General features: G+C 40.8%; 1 protein-coding gene across 4 annotated transcripts in view; it reads right to left on the bottom strand.

Annotated features, from left to right (window-relative positions):
- cemip (cell migration inducing hyaluronidase 1) overlaps positions 1-21619 on the bottom strand; it is a 158979-nt gene that overhangs the window by 93478 nt on the left and 43882 nt on the right. For all 4 annotated transcript variants that reach the window (XM_084923324.1, XM_084923315.1, XM_084923333.1 and 1 more), the window contains exon 2: positions 623-808. In XM_084923324.1, coding sequence (XP_084779450.1) covers positions 623-677 — 55 coding nt within the window. In that variant the 5' untranslated portion in view covers positions 678-808. The remainder of the gene's footprint in view (positions 1-622; positions 809-21619) is intronic.

The following is a 21619-nucleotide window of genomic DNA, read 5'->3' as shown; positions in this document are numbered from 1 at the left end:
TTAGTATTCTGTCAGCGGCAGAGCGGCTGGTCTTCTTTCCACCTTGTCAGTCTATGTGTGCATGCAGGGAGGTGTTCATGGCAATATGTGGTCCTGGGGACATTAGCCCACAGACCACTATGTAAGATCCACTGTAGTCCAAAAGCCAAAAGCCAGGGAAGATTCAACAACAAAGCAGAAAAAGCATGAAAGCAGGAACTGGGATGGAAATGGGTTGCAGAGGCAGCACTAACACTATATTCTAACTCATTTCATAATAGTTTTCATGTCTGCTTCGACATGAAAACTTTTGTGACTGTGACATCTCAGACTCGGTTAGCATGTTAAAGTTCATGACAGTGCAATTAGCCTGAACAAATATGGCTTGGTTAGAAAAGTCGTCAAGTGATAAAAACCTCTTTAAAAAAAAGAAGAACATGGCAGCACAGCTTAGGTTTCAAAGGTTATATCAGAATATACCAAACGACTTCTGAAACACGCGGCTCGTTCAATTAAATTTGTGTGAAAACATTCTTACCCTATGCAAATTTACCACAAGTTTCATGAAACGTGCACTTACCACTGTGGGTATGTTAAGTACATACACACACACTCAGACACAGAGTAAATTGGCTTTTCTTACCTGCGTGGATGGTCGGGAGCAGCAGAGCTGCCAGGAATACGACGCATGTCTTCATCTCTCTCAGCCTGCCGCTGACCAACTTTGCACCTGAGGCTTTCAAAGGCTGCGGCAGACCTCCCAGTGGGCTTCAGAGGTGGTTTCAGAGTACCAAGTGCCAAGTTCACAGAGGGAGGCCACCAAAAGCACCTACAATATCACATTGAAATGCAAAGGGCTCAGTCAGACATGTACAAATAGACAAAGATTGAATGAACAAACCTGTAATGGAACATCACACGCTATCCACATTTCAGGATAGCTTTGTCATACACTTTATTTAGCATTTCAGAACATTTGATTTTTTTTTACTATGTCTTACAGGGTTATGTAACTTCATATAGCTCTGTTAACGATATACTGGATAGTTTCGTAAAGTAGAAATAAATCACATTCACTGTTGCTGCTATTTTTCCTTTAGTTTTCATAATTGACTGCAGCAGCCACTGTCTCACACTATGCTATAGTGCTACTTTAAATCCAGCTCTCTTTGATCAGTGCATTTCCATTGTTGCCCATCTCAACACTAGACGCTCTGTGCTCATTCACATGCTCATTTTTACAAACACGCCGATTTCTTTGGTAGAAAAGGTTCCACACTGTGAATAAAAAATACTGTTCGTTTTCTTAGGAAATGTTTGGACAGACACAGACAGCACAAGTAAACTGTGGGAGAATCTGCCATTTTGCCATCAGGTTTACGGTGGCATTCCCAGGTGTTCGAAAAGTGGTACCAGCATCCACAGTCTCCCCATCCATAAAGAAGCCAAGCTGGAAGCAGTGACTGAGGTTGTTACTGACATAGCTGCTGCACAGGGATACAACCACATCCTAAAAATATGCTGCAACATTTTGCATTTTCAGTTACTTATTTAATATCTGCGCAATGTTCACTGCAGATTAATTAATGGAAAGTGTGTTCTGTTTTTGAAAAAAGAGTCACTTAATGACAAAACACAATATCCTGATGCTGGCTTTGATTAGATTTAATTAGTTCATGCTGCCATGTGGGAAATGCAGCAAGATGCTGTGAGCATAAAAGAGCGCTATAATAATTAATCATCATCTATTTTATCTTATAATTAGCTTGCTGTTTGTCTATGGGTGACACAGTTAGTGTGACTTTCTCAGTGCAGTCAGCTATGGTACACTGGCCGACCATGAGCTCTGAATCACTGTTCACAACAATGCTAACTTAATGAACTATAGACTCAGTCTGTTTGCTAGACTTTATATTGTTAATGCTACTTATTTGCTTCCCCTTTTTTCAAATATTCTTTATCAGTGTCCAGTATGAATGAAAGATTGTGAAAATGCTCAGACATTCGTCTTAGCTGTATTCATGTGTGCGCTCACAGCAAACATTTCTCCCAGGTTTTCTCCCCTGCGTATTAGTGTAATATGTTTATCTTGTCTGGCAGCAAATTAATTACTGATGAGGCGGTTGCAACAAAAGGAAAATAAAAGATTGTTTTTCTTTCTTGCGAGGAGCCCATTTAAGCAAATATGAGGTTTGTGGATGTCATAGTTGAACAACAAAATTTCCATGTGGAAATCACTGTTTATTTAATCTGGCCTCTAATCTTGCTGTGGATACAAGTGGCAGAAATGAGCTTTTTCCGAAAGGTGGCTGGCCTTTTCTTTAGAGATAAGGTACCGGTACTGATTTTCAAGTATAAGGGTAATGTGCAGAACTGCATCAGCTACAAAGGGATACAACTGAGGAGCCCTACTGTTATGCTATGGGAAAGACTTGCTGAAGCTAGGTTAAGAAGAGAGGTGTTGATCTGTGAGCAGCGGTTCAGCTTCGTGCCAGAACAGATGCAATGTTTACTTTGGGAAATACATTTGCTGTCAGTTTGTCTAACCTACGGGACTGTTTCGTTTCCTAGTGACATCACTGCACAGTTTTATTTTTAGAAATGAAAGTCTTGTCTCCATATTAACCGAATCGTCTCAAAATCTTTTGTTGTAAATGTAAGTCATACGTAACTCAAATCTAAGTTTTCACTTGTTGAAAAGATAAGCATGGAAAAATCACATCAGAATGTTTTTTTATTCCACTAAAAAGACAGCACTACCTGAATCTGAATGCACAAAAGATTCTTCTATTTGCAGCTGAGGGTATAGTATATTTTGGAAACATTATCATCAGCAGTGCAATACCGCACAAGAACAACAATAATAATAATAACATCATAAGTAAGAACAGATGTGTTATACCATCATAAATTGTGCAAGTTGTCAAATCCAATGCAATGCATCATAGTATAGTTGCTTGGTGGATAAGGGGATTTATAGAAGTAAATCAAAACCAGTTGTTTAAAATAATGATTTAGTGCATACGTGAGACCCTGTATGTGCAGCAGTTTTTAAACTGCATTTATTATTGTGACTGTGCAATCTAAATACTCCTCGAGGAGCTGGACTGATGCACACTTACGACGGTGTAGAAGTTCATATAAATGAGCTTGCAGAGCTGTTCAGATTACCCTTTAGTTTGTGTTCTCGTTGATGCATTGAGTGTGAGTGCCTCATGAGTGAGTTCACATGCTGTCTTCTCTAAAGACTAAAAGGCTCCTGACTTGGCTGTGAAAACAGGTTCAGTGCATGTGTTTCTGTTAGTAGTACTCTACAATCAAACGGGGGGTCTGAAAAAGCTGCAGTACCATGATAAGACAAACAAACAAGTAAATCCCATGGACATGTTAATATGCATGTTTACAGCCTAGGTCAAAAACAGTTTCAACTTCCCATGGGAGCTGATTTTTCTCATAACTCACCCCTCTGGATACCAGTAAGGCTTAAAGTTAGGGCCACGATCACTTAGATTGGGGTTACTTAGCAAATCCCCATCTCATTCAAATTTCGTAACTTCTGGTTTTAAAGAACCAATACGGTAACTGCCAAATGGTTAGTGAGGATTGAAAATGTGGAGAACAGAACCTGATGGGTGGGTGAAATAGAAAGAGGTATGTAAATCAATCTTCTACATACAGTCCATGCTTTAACTTAAGCCTTACAAGCTACTCTTCTAAGTACAGGACATGCTACTTGATTCAAATTGATTATGAGGTGTGGAATCTTACAGAAGTTATTATCAGTCATTTAAACCTAACGGTATTCTCACAAAAATATCAAATAGAACCAAATAAAAGCCAGCCCAATGGTAAGGCCAAAATGAGCAGCTGTGGTCTGTATGGATAAGAGACTTTCAAATACAATAGAGCTGCCTTTGTATTACCAAGCCCAAGAGATATGAAAAACTCTGAAAACTGTGATTTAAATTTCTACCTCCACTTTATCAAAATGAAAACCTTATGATAGTAAGCGGTCAGTAACCACTGACAAAAGTGAACTTCTCAGCTGCAACTCTAGCACATCTCATATAACAGATGGCCATTTGGATGCAAAGGTACAGCATTTTTGTCAGCTTACAAGTAATGTATGTTCTATTTGTATGCATCTTTTAGCAAACAATATTGTACACAACACACTATACACTATTGTCATTTATACCCAAGGGTCTACAAAGAACAACTTAGAACAGTGTTCTGGCACTTTCATTTAATTAATAATTACCGTATTTTCTGCACTATAAGGCGCACTTAAAATCGACAGTGTGCCTCATAATCCGGTATGAATTCTGGTTGTGCTTAGTGACCTCGAACCAATTTTATGTGGCACACGGCGCTCAAAAATGTGTCAAAAAATGTTTTGTTACCACTAAATTTAGCTACGAAGCCCCACCGCTTGATGGATTGTCGGAGCATTACGGCTACTGTAGTCAGGAGCCTCGCGGACTCGGAGTAATCTAGGTCCAAAACTCCGTCAGCTTCAGGTCCCAAAGTCAAACAAACACTGCGGCATCACTGAGAGTTAAAAACTGTCTAAATTCTTTCATCTTTAATAAATGATCAGCGTTGCTGCTTTACCAGGTGTAACAATCAAGTTTAACATCCAGGCATCCATGAAAACAGGATTTATTAAATTTAATGGAGTTAGAAGTTAGCAGGAAGTTAGCTCGCTAGTTTCCATCTAAACATGATATAGCATGTTCTGACTGAGAGATTTCTGAAAAAATTCAAACGTACAGCTCTGCTATCACTTCCAACATAAATGAAGACAGAAAACTAAACAGCAGTGATGTTTGTAGGGTTACTGAAGTTGGACTAGCTCGTATATAATGATGTGCTACGTGGTGGCTAGCGACACAGCTATGTTAGCGTAACATAAACACAGTGAAGCTGGAGGATGAACGCTAACTTTTTTCCACTTGATGAAAGTTAACGTGAGGGTTCCCGATGGTTAGAGACAAATGCAATCGCATGGCAGGATGCTGTAAACGGACCAAACTTCAGTCAGGAGAACAATGAGATAATCCATCCACACTACGAGGATGGAGCAACCGAGCCGAATTCAACATTAATGAATCAATGGTGCGGAAGTGAAGAAAGCAAGAAGAATGAGTTGAGTAAAGTTTGACTTATCTGATTGTTTAGTTTTGCTTAATGCGCCTTATAATCCGGTGCGCCTTATGGTCTGAAAAATACAGTAAATCTGACAGAAAGACTTATTAACAATACTGTAGAGAGTTAATTTTTCATGTAACTGCTGCTGCTTCCACCTGAGACCTTAAAGTTACTTGCTCAGGAACAATGTTCCCTCTAATTTTTCATGTGTCTGAACAAACACACAAACTCCCTGAGCGGTCCCGTACCATAAATAAAGCTCTGACTTGTATTATGAGTATGGGTCTGTGGTCTGGGAGAGAGTCTTTAACTCTCTGTCTGCAAAATACAGTAGATAATGACCAATGTTGGCAATTAATTATATAGTTACTTCTTCAAAAAAGGTAACTGAGTTTTGCAAACAACAAAGCTTTTTGCAGCTGTTTACCTAAAAATGCAGCCAATGCGGTTTTTTAAATAAGCATTTCAAACTATTTACAGAACAATCAGCTGTTCTGCATCAAATTTGATGCCACACAAATTATTTGTGCCACTCCAAAAATAATTTCTGTCCACTGTGAGATGAAGGAGAACAACAGCCTGATACCTGCAGGCCTGACAGCAGCAGATGCATCACTGCTGTAACACCTGTAACATTCAGCAGTCGCCTCATTGTTCTGACACACACAACAAAACTATTGACTACACTACACACTAACTACACAAGACAACACACTAACTACACAAGACAACACACTAACTCTAGACTCCAAAAACGCTAAACCCTTCCTAAACAACTAAATGCCATGTTGCCATATCGTTTTTTGATTGGTCGACATGGTACATTTTTCCACCAATAGGAAAGGCTGGGGTTTTTTTGGTTTTGTTTTTGCTCATAGGCGGAGAGTACCAAACGTTTTCCGTGAATTGTGCCGTCTGTCCTGCTCACATCTCCAATGGTTGTACACGTTGTCATTAACGTGGCTTCCCTCCACATCAGCCACGCCGTTTGCTAGCTAAACACCGGTGTCGGCACATAAGGACGCTGTCATGGCCTGTCAACGGCGTTGATTGGCTGCGTATATACGAATGTGAATTGCATCATTGTCTGGAGCAGCCAGTCACTGGTCACTTACTGACTCACACTGCAGAACAGAATGAATTGTTAACGTTTTTATTTTAATTTCAATTCAGGTTAGATTTTTTTTGTGCACAAAGCAGATTTTCTGTGCGCGGAGACCGTGCCAGTGCGTGATTGCGCAGGCGCGCAGCTTAGAGGGACCACTGCTCAAGAATAAGGAAATAATGTTATACCCCATTTCCCTTGTACCTGCAACACACCCTTCATCCCTACTCACCCCTATTATGTGTTCATGGACAGTTGACAAGGGACTGCAGGGGAAGAGGGTTTGGTAATGAGATAAAGTTTTGTGTTTTTAGCACAGGAATGGAAAAAGACCATGGCAGTAAATGTTCTGACCGTGCTAATATTTAATAATAAAAATAAATTAAAAATAAATAATTGTTTCTCCTGTTCTCAGAGCAGCTTTAGTGACATTATTAACCCTTTCATGCATGAATTATGACAACCTCAATCCGGATTTTTTTTCTCAAGTATTTTTATTCATCTTTAGACATGAAAAAAAGATTTTTGAACTTCATTTTTTAAACATGTACTTTTCAAAAAGTGTTTTACATGTCCACTTATACATGTCCAAGTGGGTGGCAGGGTATGGAGTAGAGGTGGGAATCACCATACATCCCACGATACGATATTATCACAATACTTAACGCACGATACGATATTATTGCAATTTTTTAAAATATTTTGCGATATTCAGATTCTGTACATAAAGGTAAACTTTATCAATATTCATTTTATCTAATATCAAAGTCTCGCACTCAGTCTTTCTCTCATTTCAGTCAGTTTTATTGTTGACAAACTGAACAGTTTGTATTACAGTCTAGTCCAACTTAACTGAATGCAACCATCTGGTACAATTATTGTCATGATCCTGGGTCCTTTTGACCCAGCGTTTGGTGTTTTCTGTTCTTCCTCTGTTTAGTGTTTACTCCGTTCTGCCGTGTGTTCTTGTATTTAGTCCGCGTTTCTGAGTTTGTGTCCTTTCATGCGTAGTTCCTGTTTTATTGTAAAGGTCTGCGTCTTATGTGAGTGTTTTCAGTTTGCCTCCCTAGTCTCGTCACGTTAATCACTCCCAGCTGTGTTCCCCACCTGTGTGTAATCTCCCTGTGTTCTCTGAGTGTATTTAAGTTGTGTCTTCTGTCATAGTAGTTGCTGGTTCGTCTGTGTTGTTTCCCCTCGGTCTCCCTGCATCTCTCCATGTGTATTTCCCCGGACCTCCCTGCATCTTCGTTTCTGGTTTGTTTTGTTAGTTTTATCCAGTTTAGGTTCCAGTTTCATGTTCCCAGTGCCTTTGTTGTTTGTTTTTTCCTTTGTTAATAAATACTCACCTGCACCAGAGCTGCCGCGTCCTGGTCCTAAATATTCCACACGGCTTGCCCTGGCAAACCGTGACAATTATAGCTATTCTGAACTATGAAATTTATGAAAACTATGCAGCCCCTTCAGCAACTGAAGAATTTGAAAGTAAATTAAAACAAAATATAATTTTACATTAAATAAAAAAGTTTTAAACTTAATTAAAATAAAACATGTCTTAAATTAAAATAAGTAAACTGTCATGTTTATTGCTGCCAAAAAAAAAGTTAAACACATTTGGACAGTGAAGGAATGTCAGGATTCTTGCTCAGAAAAAGGAGCTGATCAAAATGCTCTGAAGTCAGAGCATGTTCCAGTCCACAAAACCTTTTTTTTTGTAACAAAATATCGATTTCTGCTGTCCCTGTATCGATACATTATTAGCAAACAAAATATCACGATACTACACAGTATCAATTTTTTCCCCCACCCCTAGTATGGAGTGACACATCAGTGCTCAATGTAGTGGTTTATGTACAAGTACACCATCAACACTGACACGAATACAAGAAAGCTTCTTTTGAATAGCTGTCCACTGTAGTGACCACTATGTGTGAAAGGCATAAAGCATATTGTCGAGAATTGTGACATACAGCTAAGTGGAAAAGCTATTTGCTATTGCGCTGCTCAGCTTTTAGCAAGGTTAGTAATTATACTTGACCTCCTATTCAGTTGACATCCATATTCTAGCTGAGCAAAACTTGTTTTAAAAGAATAAAGGCTCAAGTGGAAATGGATTCACATCGTGATACCACTTGTAGAACAAAAAGAAAAGAAAGCAGGAAACGAAAGGCAGCAATATGGAGGTGACGAAAATGAAGGTGGTTTTGTTTCTCCAGGGCTGACTCCTGCTGTTGTATTCCTCTCCAAACAGCAGTCAGCCTTTACAAAAGCCTTATTGTTGCACAGCTTTGTGCTGGCTGAGAGAAAGTGATTCACACACTCATCACTTACAGCCTTTTGTGTGGAAGACATGAACATAAAGGAGGAAAGCCACAAGGGAAAAGAGCATGTCATTAAACAGTGTATTGAAAGAATAGAAAATGTGCCCTGATGCTGGAGAGTTTTTAAGCAAACAAATATTTTCCATGCAACCTCTCTCCATTGCTGTGTAATAAGGAAGACAGACGGCTAGTTATATAACTTCAGAATATTAACAAAACGTCGTTAATCATGTGCTCATCAAGGGAGAGTCAAAATAAGGGATCACAACAGGGATCAGTGGCAGATAATTATTAAATCTGAAGAACAAGAGCAGGATCCATAATTCTTTTCAACCAGCCACACTTGGCAGGCATTGTGAAGCATATCTGGTTTAGTTATTTAGGAGTTGTTTTAAAGCAATTTTTAAATTACAATAAATGTAGCATCGCCAACTTTTTAAAATAAAGAAAAAGCAAAGAAAAATCTTAAAAATATATCAACTCTGTCCCGTATATCTACCACTATCTTTATTTTTGTGCAATTCTCCAATAGATTACAATTCAGGATTCTCTGAGTGCCACGTCTCTGGTTGTCCTGCAGGGTTTGATCACAGTGTGTGTGAGGAAATTCCAAACTTGAAAAACAGAAAGAGAAGTTATGTGTGAAGGTTCGCAGTCATCCAGGTCAGAAAGAGGAGTTTAGCAAACACAGATCACAGATGTTCTCACATGAACCTGTTTCTGGCCTGGATATGTGCACAGAGTTATGTGGAAATGAGGCATTTGAGTCGTCTCATAAGGTGAAGAAAAATAATTTAAAAAATAAAACTTGACAGTTATGAGTCAGGCAATAGAACAAAAATTAGGAAGACATATTCGTGTCCAACATTTTTAAAGCCTTGCATCTAATATGTTTTTACAGATTACAATTGTCTGATGCACATTCAGTAATGTATGCTAGGCCTGAATGCTGGGAACGTTTTCAAAATTCCATGAAAAATATATGTAAACCATTTTTAGTGTCTTTTTATTTTTCCTTATAGCATCACAAGTTATTACCATCAGGGGGACAACGAGAAATACCCACAAATCTATCACATTGTGACCATAAAATCATGCATCCTGCTCACAGTGATGTCAAGCTTAAACAACAGCTGCTCTCCTTTTCTCTGCTCAAATTGTGAGCATACATTTGTTCGCAAGAATGAGTAACCATGGTTACAGGGAGACGCTCTGTCACTCTGCAATTCTTATGATTCCTTATAAACAATCTGTGGTTTTTATTTCCATGCATGACAAATTGGCCAAAGAACGGCAGGAGACAGATGCTGTCCAGTGTAGCAGGTGATTTATTTATCATCATTGTGACCAAAATTATTTATAAAAATAAGAAAAGCTTAATAACTCCAAAGTTAACTTGGTACAAATAAACACAACTGAACCAAAATGACTGTCACATGCACTCAGCTACACTAACCTGGTCCTCCTCTCTCAAACACCTGAGTTCTTCTGCTTCAATACTCTACCCAAAGCTACCCAACCACAATGTTCTCCTGTGGAATATTCCATTCAATGGGTGTTACTAAACATTACAATCATAATCAAACACTTATGATGCTACACTTTACCAGCAATAAAACACAATTCAAAGGTATAGCCATTGCATTTTACAACAATACATATAACTCTCAAGCAAACAAACCCCTAAAACTGATTTTGTTTGCTTGAGATCATCATCCCCCCTCTTCACCCGGTCCCTTCCTGTGACATCAGCACTAGACAGGGAGCTATAAATACAGGAAGTGAGGCAGCACTTCCTCCCTTTGCTCCTGGAACGCAGGTAAGTAAGGTGAGCTCAAACAAAGCAAACTGGACAAACTAACAGTTGAAATAAATAAAATGTTAACTTAACAAACTTGTCCAAGTTAATTTAAACCGAGATGTTATATTAGGTAATCTGTAAAAGTGGAAAACATAAACAAACCTGATAGTAAATGTTTGCGTTACTACAGAATAAGGATTAGGTATGGTAAATCAAAACAACAATCTTAACTAAGAATAGCAAGCCTGGGCGAATGATGCTGTCACGCATTTTGTCGCAATGCAAATTCAAGAATGTATGTACCTGATTGACACACAGTGAAGAAATTATACTGTGTTTATATGGTGTATATGTGGGCTACTGGAACAAGAAGGCACATGTGGGAAGAGATGAAAATAGGGCGCTGTTGGACTGCTACTACGCAAGTAACCCCAGCAGGCGGGGTTACACGAATAGGATGAGGGAACTATGGAATCATCGATACCCAGCAAAACAGTAGTTCAGTGCTCCATCGTTTCATTATTAAATGTGGCCTACCACTTTTTGGCTAAATTGCTGCTCTTACCAATCACTTCCACTTTGTTACAAAACCACTAAAGGTCGAAAAATAGTTGAATGTGAAATATTTAGTAGGAAAGAAAGTTAATGACTAGACTTGTTGCACAGGTGCCATCCTATCATGGTACCATGCTGGAATTCACTGAGCTTCTGGGAGTCATCCATTCTTTCACTAATATGTGCAGAAGCAGTCTGCATGCCTAGGTGCATGACTTTATACACCAGTGACCGTGGAAGTAATTGGTGCAGCTGAATTCATTGACCTGGATGGGTGATTGAATACTTTTGGTAATATAGTGTAAAAATGCATTTCCTGGAGTGAAAATCTAAAAGGAAATGTCAGCTTTTTTCCGCCTATTGTTTCATATGAGAAACCATAAATCTGGTTACTGTAAACTGCAGACGTTAACATATTTGTGGGGACGAATGGATCATGTTTTGCTTAGGGCACACGGAGAGCCTAACTCGGTGCTAAAAATATGTATATCATTAGCAACATCCTGAGGTCTGCAGTGACAATGGGTAATATGATTCACTCAGCAGTCAGCCAGTTTTGATAGCAGACCTGCCTCAACACACATTCTAACAGGCGTGAGGGGGTGGAGCAGGTATGGATGTGTGTGTGTGTGAGTGAGTTCAGACCGAATTCGTTTGCAGGAAAATAAGTCGCACATTAAGTGTTCAGTGCAAACAAACACGCACACAGGAATCCTTAACTTCAGGACCTTAAACTGACTGACAGTAATTTCCTGTCACCACAAACCAATCATCACTAAATACTAAAAGGTCTAGACATTAAAATTTAATGAAGAACTTGTTATTTCCCCATATAAGGAATACCCATGCCTACAATGTGATCTGTGCAAGCAGATGTTAGTCTTCACAACACAAGTAATATGATAAATATGATGATTTTTGTATACATTTACCCATGAGCCAATGTTGCATGACGTTATGTGAAATAGTATTAATTAATACATACTCAGTGCTATAGAATAATGTGCAATCAGTACTTGAACTTACACATTTCTTGTTAGCGTAAGCATTGTGTAGCATGGTGTGGTTTGCTGCTCAGCTGCAGGGGAAGGGTGGAGCAGTGGGTTCAGCAGAGGACAGACACTGGCTGCTTTATGGTAATCTTGAATGAAAGGGAGTGATTTATAATAGAGAGAAGCCAGGGGGAGATGACTTTAATGAATTTAGGAGGGATAATGTCCACTGGGCAGGATTAAGTGTGCATGTATGAGACTGTCAAAAAGCTTTGAGGAAATTAGTTTGAACTTGGACAACAGAACTGGGTGAGAGACTTGTTGAAGAAGTACAGACTTGAACTGTGACCTGATGCTGTTTATCTTTCCAGTGAAGAAATCAGAAATGTTTTTGCAGTAATTAGAGGACATGGGAGGGAAAACAGATTGAGGAGGATTAGGGAGTCTGCTGATGGTTTCAAACGGGAACCTTGGGTTATGTTTGTTATCGTAAAGCAAACTAGCAACATATGATGTTCCCACAGTTGACAACTCGGCTCATCTTTTCAGATTGGGTTGGCTGTTCCTCTCAATACATGAGAGGAGCACAGAAAGGAATTGGCAAGAATACCAGAGGCGCAAAACACCAGCTACTGGTAGACCGAGCAGTCAGCCAAGGCTGCAAGACCAGGCTGACCAACCTGCACTGCCTGGACTGATTACAAGAAGGCCTATGCCATGATGCCCCACACGGGGATCCTGGAATACCTAGACCAAGATCAACATAACCCTAAACACCCTTATTTAATCTTTAGGCCTTTGCCATTACTTCTCAGTGATTTCATAAGAGCCAAAGGGCTGTGGTCATTGAGTGACTTTGGGTTTTGTTTGTCAACTGCACAATAATGCACTTTTTCCAAATACAAGGAACCCTGTTGTGACAACATGACCAGCACCCACGTGACAAAAAAGAAAATATTATATCTGCTAACTCATAAGCACAGTTAGTAAGGATTTGCCCTCCAATAACATTAGGGCCAGACCTTTTCCTGTCCTTCAGACCTCTGAAAAGTTTCAACATCTTATCCTTGGTAACCTGCACACAATTTTTTAAAAAGCCCGTAGACTAAACAAACTGTTCAAGACTAAAATCATGGATTTTAAAACAATTGTAAAAGAAATTCTGTAAATTAGAAAGTTCAAATTCTGACTTCAAATTGCGAGAAATGCAATCTTTCTCCAATTATGGGTGTCACACTGCCAGCTGTGATTTACCAGTACTGAGCATTATTTAATAATAATAATAATAATAATAATAATAACAATAATAATAATGATTGCATTTATATAGCGCTTTTCGAGACCCTCAAAGCGCTTTACAATTCCACTATTCATTCACTCTCACATTCACACACTTTTCAACAAAGACTTGATATCTTACTTACTACGTGGAGTGCAGATACAAAGCTGACAGACCGCTGGTGCTCACAAGTAGTTTTATATTAATATTTATTCTTTACTGGAAATAAGATAAGCAATCACTTTGTTTGGCAGTGAGAGGCTAACTGACTTCTGTTGCACAGGGCATAATTCTAATCATTTCTGTCTGTATACTTTGGAGCCTGTATTTTCAGCCTGGTACAGTGAATGGTGTATACTGCCAGGCATTCGCTTTTCTTACCACGAAACCCTTGGGCTTCCTCGTGCTTTTTGTGTTTACATTTGCATGTCTTATTGCATTATCCATCATTTCCCTGTTTTATTTTGAAAAGTCAGAAACAGCAACATGAGAAACAAAGATTTTATTTATTATATTATTATATTTATTTTATTTTCTTTGAAAACATTCATGAGTGCTCGAAAATCAATTCCAGCTCTCATTAATGTTTCTTCTCGTTTCTGAAACCTCCACTATGTTTAGCTCTGCCTCCCTACTTCCAGTTACTCTGGCTGTCCTAATTAGATTAGGTTTAGTTTCTGTGCCACCTCCGACCAGAGCATTGTGTTTCATTCTAAACTGAAAACATTACTTAATGCTGACAGCAGTCTAATATGAAAGGACTTTTGACTGACTGAGAAATGGCTTCAATGCGAGCAGACTGGCAGGTGCAGTTATCAGTCCTGGCTGGCATAGCACGTGGCCAGCAGGTCATTGCTGATGCGATAAATACATATATAAGAGATTTGTTTTAATCACTTTTTGCCATTAAAGAGAAAGTCTCTCACTTCATGAGAGGGGAAGTGAGAGACCACTGATGGAGTTCCTACTCATGGTTTCAAAAGAAGACGTGGTGCACCAAGACAGGCAGTCATACAGATATACAAGTGGTCCACGACTTTGTTCACCATGACAGAGTTCCCAAAGAGCAGACTACAGCAGCCAATCAATAGCCTCAAGTAGTGACACATTCACACATAAAAAAAGTTTTAACATTGGCCATATTCGGCACCACTATAGTCAAAAGAAGATTATTTCCATCTCCAGTAATTTATATGGTAGTATAGTGGTACAGTGGCGCCTTGTTTATCGCGGGAGTTACGTTCTAAAAACATGAACATTTTCACACTTTTCTCTCATGTTTAAATACTTTCACAGTTCAAACCTTCGTAGAAAAATAAGTCCAGTATTATAGAATGAAACCAAAGATCAAACCCTGTTTTCAGGTCCAGAACATGGGAACAGAGCAGCTGTGAGAGAATTCAACATAACAGTACAGAAGTGGAGAAAGCAAGAAGAATGAGTTGAGTAAAGTTTGACTTATCTGTTTGGATTTCGCTTATGGTCTGAAAAATACGGTAGCTTCTACCTAGCATGTCCAGAAGTCCAACTTTTCGTGCGTTGGTTAGCATCTTCCTCTGCCTGTTGGGTGCTACCGCAGCTGCCTTTGACGGTGCAAAACGTTTCGCCGACATTGTTGTGTTTGTTGGAGAGAAAACGTACAAACACACAGTGCAGCACTTCAGAGTCACACTGCTAGTGATCCAAGATTTATGTAAATTTGACAAGTTGAACGCATTCTGTACGGGACAGCCAATCACTACGCAGAACACAATGCGCTGTTTAGGGGGGGAAAAGCATGCAAAATTGCACAAAAAGATATCTGCGAAACAGCAAGGCCGCGAAAGGTGAACCGCGTTATAGCGAGGGACCACTGTTTAGCAATCTCCCGGGCGCTCTATAACGTGAACACATGAAAAGATGCACGTTGTGAAAACGGTACCAAGAAATCAGCACACAATAGAGAATAAAAGGTACATTGATTAAATCAGGTATAGCATGAAAATGGATTGCAAAATGGCTTACAGATGCACAACAACTGAGAGCAGGCTAAAGCTGGTGAAATACTTCCCATATGAAACCTTCTACTTGGCTGAGATTGACTTTGTGGCCTGCTTTGCCTGGACAAAGTACATGTAGCCAACAGAGCAGTGCATTGCTAACAGCTATTACCACCAATAGCATCAGATATCACCAAATCACTGAAAATCTTCCCCATCTGTGGCACTGAACCCCAAGCACATCCTAAATCACCACAAGTACCAAATCATAAAACTATCATAAAGCAGAGCTGTATCAGCTCCAGGAAGTCATAACAAATACACATTTGGATTCTCTTTGAATCAAAATGAAAAGATTACACCAGAAAATAGTCACACAAGTTCAGTGCTGACAGGACAGAATCTATGGCAGATGTTGCTATAATTCAGCATGTTCACTCAGCACAAGTCATTATCCAAACTGCTGAGCATCCTGCCCTGCCCTCTGTCACAATGATTTCTCTCTGCTGGAATGACAAATTCCCATTTCAATGACCTGGAAACCACCAGAATTTGCCTTCACTGCACATCCGCATTCATCCTGCTATAATATAAATGTCCCCCAAATCCTCTCTGGGTCTATTTGCTTCAATTCACTATGCTTTATTGGAATGAAATTAAACACCCTTCAGCTAAGTTGGACAAATCGAATAGTCCATCTTTAAACAAAGCACTGACAGTAAAAACTACCAAACATATCTATCAAGATTGACTTACAGCTAACATATGTTTTATTTAGAAACAAAGATTGTGTCACGGTGTCTATGATATAACTCAATTTTTATTTGCAGAACATATGCTCATCAGTGCAAACACTTATATCAGTGCTGCTTTACCCTGACGTAAATCGATGCAAACCAAAAGCAGATCTGACATTAAAAATCAGCAAAGCAAACCGGACTATAACTCAAACCATACACACTGCAGGGCTCTGCACCTCAGGGAAACCTGGATATTGTTGAGTCTTGTTCCTGAGCATAGTGCCCTCGTTAGACACTGTCGTGGTAGCTGATTTTCTTGGGATAGGTGCCTACAGTGTTGTCTCTTTCAGAGTGTAATTTCTGGTTATCGTGGTTCCTTGGTTGACGACCCAGTCTTTTTAGTTTGTTTGTTTATGAAGTGATATGGTATTCTAGTTCTGTAGGGTTTCATCCCTGAGTATAGTATTATTTATTTCTGAGTTTGTTAACCATGTTTTTAGTTCAGTTCCTTGGTTGTTAGAGCTCTGTCTCCAGGTGTCTGTCATTCTCTCTGTGTTCTTTCTCAGTTGCTGTATGTGTTCCCACTCTTGTCGTGATAATCCATGTGTAGTCCTGCTCCATGTTATTCTCTGTTTCCCCTTTTGTCTCCAGTCTGTCACATCTCCATGTCTGTTTATCCCCAGTCCCCAGAGTCAATTTCACGTGTCCTTGTCTGAGTCTCAGAATGGATGTGTAACTTCCTGATCTCGTGAGCATCATGTTTAGTTTTGCTTCTCCTGTGTCATAAGTTCACCCTCATTCCCTCTTGTGTATATATCGTCTGTTTCGCCCATTGTTCTTGGTCACATCCCCGTCTTACATTTCCTCCTGTTTAGCAAATTTTTTATCTTCCTAGTTCAAGTTCTTATTTTTAAATCCTACTGTATTTTGAGTTCAGTCCTGTATCTCAGTCCTTCAACTCTGGCACACACACAGCGTAATATGACACTGGTTAATATGACGATAACAAAGCTTTCTTTTAAGCTGACAGAAAGCTACAAGACTATCCCATCAATTACCTAAATGGGTATCTTAACCTGATTTATGTAAGACTGTGGGTGGGTGTAGCTCAGAGGGCAAAGCGACTCATCTACAAATGAGAAGGTTTGGGCTGCATCTGTCCAGGGCTTGTGAGCGAAGGCCCAGCCACAAGCTCCGTCCTGAGGCCTGGTTCCAGTGTGGAGCACCAGTAACCCTGGGAGATGCTGGGCAAACTGGTCCTCTGATCATTTATTCTTTCACTGTTTTCACATTTATAATTATATTTTTACCGTATGTTTCAGACCATAAGGCGCACCGGATTATAAACACACTGTCGATGAACAGGTGTGTTTTCATACATAAGGCACACCGGATTATAAGGCGCATTAAGCGAAACAAAACAGTCAGATAAGTCAAACTTTATTCAACTCATTCTTCTTGCTTCCTCCACTTCCGTACCATTGATTCATTAATGTTGAATTCTCTCACAGCTGCTCTATTCCCATGTTGTTGCAGTATATTAATGACTAACCTCGTATTGTGGATGGATTTTCTCAGTTGTTCTCCTGACTGAAGTTTGGTCCTTTTACAGCATCCTGCTATGCGATTGCATTTGTCCCTAACCATCAGGAACCCTCACGTTAACTTTCATCGAGTGGAAAAAAGTTAGCGTTCATCCTCCAGCTTCACTGTGTTTATGTTATGCTAACATAGCTGTGTAGCTAGCGATCACGTAGCACATCATTATATACCAGCTAGCCCAACTTCAGTAACCCTACAAACGTCACTGCTGTTTAGTTTTCTGTCTTCATTTATGTTGGAAGTGATAGCAGAGCTGTATGTTTGAATTCTTTCAGAAATCTCTCAGTCAGAACATGCTATATATCATGTTTAGGTGGAAACTAGCGAGCTAACTTCCTGCTAACTTCTAACTCTGTTAAATTTAATAAACTCTATTTTCATGGATGCCTGGATGTTAAACTTGGTTTGTTACACCTGGTAAAGCAGCAACGCTGATCATTTTATTAACCTCCTAAGACCTGAACTCTTCCACAGCATGCATTTTTAATTTCTCTTTGATATCTGGGCATATTGGGACCAGATGAATGCAAAAACAAAGAATTACCATTTTTTTTTTCTAAGAAAAATGAGAACCACATATGAGGATATTCGTTTAAAATTTCGATAGAACAGTAGCAGTATAATGTCCTCGTAAGTGGATATCAGGCCATTGTTGAGCAAAATTGAGTATTTTGAGTATTTTTTTGACAGATTTTTGAGCGCCGCGTACCACATAAAATCGGTTCGAGGTCATACATATGGCGCACCAGATTATAAGGCACACTGTCAATTTTTGAGAAAATTAAAGGATTTTAAGTAGGCCTTATAGTGCGAAAAATATGGTATTAAAATGAAGCCCTTCTTTGTGTGTGACCAGTTTTATAATATAAGCAAAGGCTGGTTCAATCAATACTTTATGATGTCTAATGAAGTAGTTTGAATTACTAAAAATAGTCCTTAGCTAGATATTTTGCCAAATCCAAATTATGTGGTGTAATTGCATTGTACAGTAGATGTTAATGCAGCCGGTCAGTGTAGTTAGGCTGATGGCAGCTAGAGGGCGAGACCGGTGTGTTTTTGAATAGAATGTATGTTATGTAGGGTGCAGAGCAAGAACAAGAAAATAAAGTGTGGTTATGAATCGTACAGTGGACCCGCGTATAATTGAATAACACGACATGGTGTCAGAAGTCCTGTACTGATCCATATAACCTCGACTGAACGAACCTGTGTCTGGCGGAGCTCGCGGAAAAACGAGGGGAGAATATGGCGGATGAGACTGCACAGAGAGCGCCGGCGGGGCTGAGCGGCGGGGCTGACTTGGTTCTCCTCAGCTCGGAGGAGAACCAAGTCAACACGTTGATTTACTGCATGGGAGACGAGGCGGACGATGTGCTTCGCGGTCTGAGTTTAACGGCTGAGCAAAGGACAACATATGAGGGGGTACGTGATGGTTTCCAGGCTTTTTTCATTGTGAAGAAAAATGTGATCTATGAGCGCACCAAATTTAATATGCGGCAACAGGGAGAAAATGAGACAGTGGATGCTTTTGTGACAGCACTGTATGCGCTAGCAGAACATTGCAACTATGGAGTGCTGCATGATGAGCTGATACGTGATAGGCTTGTTGTCGGTCTCACGGACAAACGGCTGTCAGAACGCATGCAGCTTGACCCAGATTTGACTTTGCAGAGGGCTATCAACATGGCGAGGCAAAGTGAAGAGGTAAAGCGACAACAATCCTCCTTGCGAGGTGACTCTAGAGCTGAGGCTAGCGATGCTAAGTCAGTAGATAGAGTGCACAAAATCAGTCGTAAGCCTGTTAGAACCAAAACGCTCCAGACTGATAGTCGTCAAGCTAAAACACGTGGATTCCGAGAAGACGGCAAAAAAGGGCCAAACCTGTCAGAAATGTGGTGGCGCTCCATCCCATTCAAAGCAGGATTGTCCAGCGAATGAAGTGAAATGTCATGCATGTGGAAAAAAAGGACATTACAGGCATGTATGCAGGGCACCAAAAACCGTGCATGACGTTGAAGAGGATGAACATGGTTTGTTCCTGGGCAGTGTTAAGTGTGAGGGTGAGCCGTGGACTGTCGACTTAAGCATAAACAACAAAAACGTGTAATTTAAAATTGATACAGGTGCCGATGTGACAGTCCTACCCCTTAAGGTGTTTAAGGAACTCTACAGACACAACCACCCCCCAGTCTCCACAAACCAACCAAGGCTCTGCTGGGTCCCGGGAGGAGTCGTTTGGATGTTGTTGGTGTCAGTGAGCTTGCACTGAGGAAGGGAGACAAGGGAGACGTTGCCTCTGATGGACAAAGTTAAGCAGGAGCTGGCCCGTATGGACGAACTAGGGGTGATCAGCAGGATTGAAGAGCCAACTGATTGGTGCTCAGGCATGGTGGTGGTACCGAAGAAGACAGAAGATGTACGCATATGTGTCGACCTTACACACCTCAATGAGTCTATGTGTCGAGAGAAGTACATACTGCCATCGGTGGAGGAAACATTGGGCAGATTGGCTGGTGCCAGCATATTCAGCAAGCTGGACGCTAACATGGGGTTTTGGCAGATACCTCTGACGGAAAACTCAGCCAAATACACCACTGTCATCACACCGTTTGGGCGTTATTACTTCAAGAGACTGCCCTTCGGGATTGCTTCAGCACCGGAGCATTTCCAGAACAGGATGGTCACAGAGGTCACAGATGGTATGGAAGGGGTGGTTTGCCACATGGACGACGTGCTGGTCTGGGGCAGAACGCAGGAGGAGCATGACTCTCGCCTACACGCTGTGCTGGGCAGGATCCAAAAAGCTGGAATCACCCTAAACATTGACAAGTGCGACATCATGAAACAGCGGGTGACGTTTTTAGGGCATGTTCTCTCAGCCAGCGGTATCAGCCCTGACCCAAGCAAGACCCAGGCTGTGAGGGAGATGAAGGAGCCACAAAGTGTGAGTGAGTTAAGGAGCTTTCTGGGAATGGTTAACCAGCTTGGGAAGTTTATCCCACAGCTCGCAGAGAGAGACAAACCTCTAAGAGACTTACTGTCGAAGAAAAATTGCTGGAGATGGGACATTGACCAGGCTAGAGCATTTCAGAACCTGAAAGATGCGCTCACATCACCGCCAGTGTTGGCCATGTATGACCCAAGCCGTGACTACAAGGTGTCAGCGGACGCATCATCGTATGGCTTAGGGGGTGTGTTGCTTCAAAGATGGGATGAGGAGTGGAGACCCATTGCCTACGCGTCACGCTCCCTCACTGCAACAGAACAGAGATACGCTCAGGTTGAAAAGGAGGCTTTAGGTCTGACCTGGGCTTGTGAGCGGTTCCGCAACTTTCTTATTGGCAAACACTTTCAAATGGAGACAGACCATAAGCCACTGCTGAGTCTGCTGGGGGCACAAACTCTGGATGCGCTCCCTCCCAGAATTCAACGCTTTAGGATGCGCCTCATGCGATATTCCTACTCGATTTCGCATGTACCAGGCAAACACCTGTGGACAGCTGACACGCTCTCACGATCTCCAGTGAAAGCAAAAGAAACGCTTCAAGACAAGGAGTTGTTGGAGAGCACAAATATTTACGTGGACATGTTGATGGACAATCTGCCAGCTAGCAACAATTTCTTGGAGCAGCTGAGAGAAGAGCTGAAGAGAGACAGCGTATGTGCTCGCGTGATGCAGCTGTGTGAGGAAGGATGGCCCACACATTTCAACAGCGAACCAGCGCTAAGACTGTACTGGGCAGAACGGACGTTCTTCACCGTACATGATGGTCTGCTAATCAAAGGGGACAGGTTGGTTATACCTGCAACTATAAGAAATGATGTGCTCACCAGGCTACATGAAGGTCACCAGGGAGTGGTTAAGTGCAGACAGCGAGCACGACAGTCGGTTTGGTGGCCAGGGCTAAGCCAGCAGATAAATGAGCTTGTCCTTAACTGTCGGACATGTTGCCAAGAGAGAGAAAACCACACAGGACCGCTGATGCCATCACAGTATCCAGGGTGGTTGTGGCAAAAGCTAGGAGCCGATCTGTTTATGCTGAGAGGGAAAACCTACCTTCTTGTGGTGGATTATGCCTCAAGATTTGTTGAGATTGCCCCTCTCACACCTTCAAGGT

The sequence above is a fragment of the Perissodus microlepis genome, chromosome 1 (genome assembly GCF_051167445.1).
Source record: "Perissodus microlepis isolate ML-2025 ecotype Zambia chromosome 1, ASM5116744v1, whole genome shotgun sequence".
Lineage (NCBI taxonomy): Eukaryota > Metazoa > Chordata > Actinopteri > Cichliformes > Cichlidae > Perissodus > Perissodus microlepis.
This window is presented reverse-complemented; position numbering and strand designations above follow the sequence as displayed.